At 46.3% G+C, this 5,688-nt stretch overlaps 2 protein-coding genes across 2 annotated transcripts in view; both read left to right on the top strand.

The window, feature by feature from the left end:
- The window catches only part of LOC119408340 (leucine-rich repeat and immunoglobulin-like domain-containing nogo receptor-interacting protein 2), a 362,179-nt gene that overhangs the window by 340,611 nt on the left and 15,880 nt on the right, over nucleotides 1-5,688 (top strand). The window lies entirely within an intron of this gene.
- The window catches only part of cxcl14 (chemokine (C-X-C motif) ligand 14), a 6,133-nt gene continuing 2,559 nt past the window's right edge, over nucleotides 2,115-5,688 (top strand). Inside the window, exons 1-2 of the mRNA XM_037675137.1 lie at nucleotides 2,115-2,332; nucleotides 4,260-4,365. Of these exons, the coding sequence (XP_037531065.1) occupies nucleotides 2,269-2,332; nucleotides 4,260-4,365 (170 nt within the window). The 5' untranslated portion in view covers nucleotides 2,115-2,268. The remainder of the gene's footprint in view (nucleotides 2,333-4,259; nucleotides 4,366-5,688) is intronic.

The following is a 5,688-nucleotide window of genomic DNA, read 5'->3' as shown; positions in this document are numbered from 1 at the left end:
GGACTCAATCAGGACTCCATCAGGACTCCATCATGACTCCATCATGAGTCCATCATGACTCCATCAGGACTCAATCAAGATGCCATCAGGACTCCATCAGGACTCCATCAGGACTCAATCAAGACTCCATCAGGACTCCATCAGGACTCCATCATGACTCCATCATGAGTCCATCATGACTCCATCAGGACTCCATCAGGTCTCAATCAGGACTCCATCATGACTACATCAAGATTCCATCAGGACTCCATCAGGACTCCATCATGACTCCATCAGGACTCCATCATGAGTCCATCAGGACTCCATCAGGACTCATCATGAGTCCATCATGACTCCATCAGGACTCAATCAAGACGCCATCAGAACTCCATCAGGACTCAATCAGGACTCCATCATGACTCGATCAGGACTCCATCAGGACTCCATCAGGACTCCATCAGGACTCAATCAGGACTCCATCATGACTCAATCAGGACTCCATCATGACTCCATCATGATTCCATCAGGACTCCATCAAGACTCCATCAGGACTCCATCAGGACTCAATCAGGACTCCATCATGACTCCATCAGGACTCCATCATGACTCCATCATGAGTCCATCATGACTCCTTCAAGACTCCATCAGGACTCAATCAGGACTCCATCATGACTCCATCATGACTCCATCATGAGTCCATCATGACTCCATCAGGACTCAATCAAGATGCCATCAGGACTCCATCAGGACTCCATCAGGACTCAATCAGGACTCCATCATGACTCCATCAGGACTCCATCAGGACTCCATCAGGACTCAATCAGGACTCCATCATGACTCCATCATGACTCAATCATGAGTCCATAGGACTCCATCAAGACTCCATCAGGACTCCATCAGGACTCAATCAGGACTCCATCAGGACTCCATCAGGACTCAACCAGGACTCCATCATGACTCCATCAGGACTCAATCAGGACTCCATCATGAGTCCATCAGGACTCCATCAAGACTCCATCAGGACTCCATCATGACTCCATCATGACTCCATTATGACTCCATCAGGACTCAATTAGGACTCCATCATGACTCCATCATGAGTCCATCAGGACTCCATCAGGACTCAATCAGGACTCCATCAAGACTCCATCAGGACTCCATCAAGACTCCCTCAGGACTCCATCATGACTCCATCATGACTCCATCAGGACTCCATCAGGACTCAATCAGGACTCCATCATGACTCCATCAGGACTCCATCAGGACTCCATCATGACTCAATCAGGACTCCATCATGACTCCATCATGAGTCCATAGGACTCCATCAAGACTCCATCAGGACTCAATCAGGACTCCATCATGACTCCATCAGGACTCCATCATGACTCCATCAGGACCCCATCAGGACTCAACCAGGACTCCATCATGACTCCATCAGGACTCAATCAGGACTCCATCATGAGTCCATCAGGACTCCATCAAGACTCCATCAGGACTCCATCAGGACTCAATCAGGACTCCATCAAGACTCCATCAGGACTCCATCAGGACTCAATCAGGACTCCATCATGACTCCATCATGACTCCATCATGACTCCATCAGGACTCAATTAGGACTCCATCATGACTCCATCATGAGTCCATCAAACCACACCACAAGGTTACTAAACAGCAAATTGTTGCCATGGAGATGTGACGTTTTCACAGCTCAGCTGTTTGTTTGTTTGTTTGTTTGTTTGTTTGTTTGTTTGTTTGTTTGTTTGCTGCCAGCCTGAGCTAAGTTTTCCACAGCTGTATGTGACACAGACAGCAACCAGATGTTTCCAGCAGCAGACTGAAACATCTTTGTTGCTGCGAATGGGCCAAATGTTGTCAGTTCTTTAGACTGTGTTGGACACAGACACCCCCCCCCCCCCCCCCCCCAGTCATTAAAATATGTGAGCAGGTCGTTTTTGCTTCATGTCAGGGGAAGGTTTCATCCGGACCAAGCAGAACCAGAAGCAGGCTGATGTAGGAGACATGTTTGCAGGGTGCCCCCTCCCTCTCAGCCCACAGACTCTTTGATTCGCTGCCTGGCCCTGCATTTTAATGAGGGGGGGTTTAAAACCCGGATGTTTCCTCTTCACACCACCAGGAGACACAACGACCGAACCGGCTCAGGCTGTAGCGATCCAAGGAGCGGACCTCCGGTTCTGCAGGACCCTGTTCGCACCCAGAACCGCCTTTCGGAACCACAGCTGAAAGAAGTTCACTGAAGAAAGAACTAAAAGCTTCGTGTTGACCCAAACCATGAGGCGGTTCCGAGCGGTTCTGCTCCTGCTCCTGGTGTCCGTGTGGCTCCTGAGCGCACAAGGTAACTTCAAAGCTTTCATTCCTCACGCGCAGCCTGCTTCTGGTGACGTGCTCAAGTTTTACACTCAACTCACTGATTCAGAATAATCATAAGAATGATGATGATAATAATAATGATGATGATGATAAGAATGATGATGATGATGATAAGAATGATGATGATAATAATAATGATGATGATGATAAGAATGATGATGATGATAAGAATGATGATGATGATAATAATGATGATGATAAGAATGATATATTAGGAATAGTATTATTATTATTGTGATAATAATAATGATAATACTATTCCTAATATATCATTCTTATCATCATCATTATTATTATAATTATTATCATTATTATTATTGTGATAATAATAATGATAATAATTATAATAATAATGATGATGATAATAATAATGATGAGGAGGATGATAATGATATATTAGTAATATTATAATTTTTATTATTATTATCATTATAATAATGATGATGATAATGATAATAATGGTAATGATAATGATATAATAATAATTATTATAATAGTTATAATAATAATGATAATGATAATAATAATGATGATGATGATGATAATGATATATTAGTAATATTATTATTATTTTATTATTAATAATAATGATGATAATGATAATAATGGTAATGATAATGATATAATAATAGTTATTATAATAGTTATAATGATAATAATAATGATAATAATAATAATGATGATGATAATGATAATAATGGTAATGATAATGATATAATAATAATAGTTATAATAATAATGATAATAATGATGATGATGATGATAATAATGGTAATGATAATGATATAATAATAATAGTTATAATAGTTGAAAATGTTGAAAAAGTTGAAAATGAGTTCTCGTGGCTCAATGAGACTAACCTGGATAAATAAAGGCTAAATGAAAAAAAAAATAATAATAATGATAATAATGATGATGATGATGATGAAAATAATAGTGATAATAATGATATAGTAATAATAATAATATTAATAATGATAATAATAGTTGGGCTGCAGCTGTTCAGAGGTAAATCAGAGGAGAAGTTATTTGATGGATGTTCTTCATGAATCAGTTTCTGTGTGAACGCTGCTCCACCTGTCCTCCTCCTGCTGCTGCTCCATGAGTCTAACCAGGCTGAGTCCCCTGGACAGGTTCTTTAGACTCAACCTGGTTAGATGAACCCACCTGGGTCTCTTGGTCTCTGACCCCCCCCCCCCCCCCCACACACACACACACACACACACACACACACACACACACCAAGCTGATCAACCCTCTGGATGAACTCGTGCAGGAAACTGGAGGAACGGACTCGTTCCTCATTTGTGAACACTCCTTGAGTTGAGGAGCCTCGTGTCTGACTCCGTCGGTGTAGAAGACTCTCAGTGAGCTCCACACTGAACGCAGACAGGACGTCCTCTGGAGACCAGCATGAAGCTGCAGCTCAAGGCCTCGTTTGTTGTCCTGTTTGTCCTCGGAGCTTGTCTCTCACAGGTTCAGTGTTTGGAGGCGGGCACAGAGAGCAGGTGATGGACTGAGGGACCAGGACGATCCGGGCCGCCACAGACCTACAGAGCAGGAAAATCTGTGCTTCGTTGAGGCGCGGGGGCAGAAATGTTTCTTTACACAAAGTTCATGGTGTGTTTCACGTGCTGATGAAGAGTCACGAGGAAGAAAAGTGACCAGCTGAATGTTTACATGTAGGAAAAGAATCTTTGAACATCTGACTACTTTTATGAAATCCAAAGTAACTCTGGACGTGATGGAGCAGAAAAGACAGACGTGCAGTTAAAGAACAACCTTTACTCCTTTGACTCCTCGTTTCTTCTGCTTCATGTTCATGTTTTCTGTCGTGAAGAATCGCACGTCAGGAACATGCGAGCTACAGTTTGTGTTTTTCTCTTTGGCAGCCTACAAGTGCAGGTGCACCAGGAAAGGACCAAAGATCAGATACAAGGATGTTCAGAAGCTGGAGATCAAACCCAAACACCCCTACTGCCAAGAGAAGATGATTTTGTGAGTTCCCTTCACTTCATCATTTGTGTTCTGCCTCACTTTTGTCCTTTCTCTGTGTAAAAAGGAACAGAGCAAAGCTCTGAGCAGCTGAAACAAACAGAGCAGCTTGGTCTGTGACGCTCCCCCTTTAGGAGGCGGGATTCATCCTTTGGCAGGGGGAGGGGGGCACGTCCTCCCAGAACCTCCCAGAACATTCAGCCTCTCATCGTGGAGCTAATGTTCTGCAGCTTAAAGAGCTCACATGCAGCGTTCCTCCAGCTTGGAACCAGTTCTTCTGTCTTGCTGTGTTCAGCCTCTCCCAGAGCTCTTACCTCCAGTTTGAGCATCCTCCACTGCCATCTGACCTTTGACCCCTGAAACCACAGCTCAAGCACGCAGACGCCTCTCATGTTGAATCTGAGCCGGCGTGGAATGCAGCCCGTTGAACACAGAGGCTCGCTTCAGCAGACACACGAGTCACGTGACGCAGAAACGAGAGTTTAGAGGAAAACGCTTGAAGTTTAGAGTTCAAGTCACAAACTGTGCTGCCACCTGCTGCCAAACCACATCAACCACTGAGCCCCCGCGTCCACACTGACCACACGCACTCAGCACAGACTGAAGGCATCTCTGGTCCAGAGAGAGAGGGGAGGAGGAGGAGGGGGGAGGAGGGAGGAGGAGGAGGAGGGGGGAGGAGGGAGGAGGAGGAGGAGGGAGGAGGAGGGAGGGGGAGGGAGGAGGAGGGAGGAGGAGGACGAGGAGGAGGAGGGAGGAGGGGGAGGAGGGAGGAGCAGGGAGGAGGGAGGGAGAAGGAGGAGGAGGAGAAGGAGGAGGAGGACGAGGAGGAGGGAGGAGGAGGAGGAGGAGGGAAGAGGAGGGAGGAGGAGGGAGGAGGAGGAGGAGGGGGAGGAGCAGGGAGGAGGGAGGGAGAAGGAGGAGGAGAAGGAGGAGGAGGACGAGGAGGAGGGAGGAGGGAGGAGGACGAGGGAGGAGGAGGAGGAGGAGGAGGAGGAGGAGGGGGAGGAGGGAGGGGAGGGAGGAGGAGGGAGGAGGACGAGGGAGGAGGAGGAGGAGGAGGGAGGAGGAGGGAGGAGGAGGAAGAGGAGGAGGGAGAAGGAGGAGGAGAAGGAGGAGGAGGACGAGGAGGAGGGAGGAGGAGGAGGGAGGAGGACGAGGGAGGAGGAGGAGATTGTTAAAGAAGAGTTCAGACACAGAGTGGCTTTGTGCTGCTCTCTGGTCAAACTTCAGGAGTACAGCGAGTTGGACAGCTTCAGTGTGTGTGTGTGTGTGTTTTACCTGCCACATCGTCATCCTTCAACGCTGCACTGTTAGTGTGTGTGTGTG

This window comes from Nematolebias whitei, chromosome 4, assembly GCF_014905685.2.
Source record: "Nematolebias whitei isolate Nwh7 chromosome 4, NemWhi1, whole genome shotgun sequence".
Classification (NCBI taxonomy): Eukaryota; Metazoa; Chordata; class Actinopteri; order Cyprinodontiformes; family Rivulidae; genus Nematolebias; species Nematolebias whitei.
The sequence above is the reverse complement of the archived record's forward strand: the minus strand, read 5'-3'. Positions and strand labels throughout refer to the sequence as shown.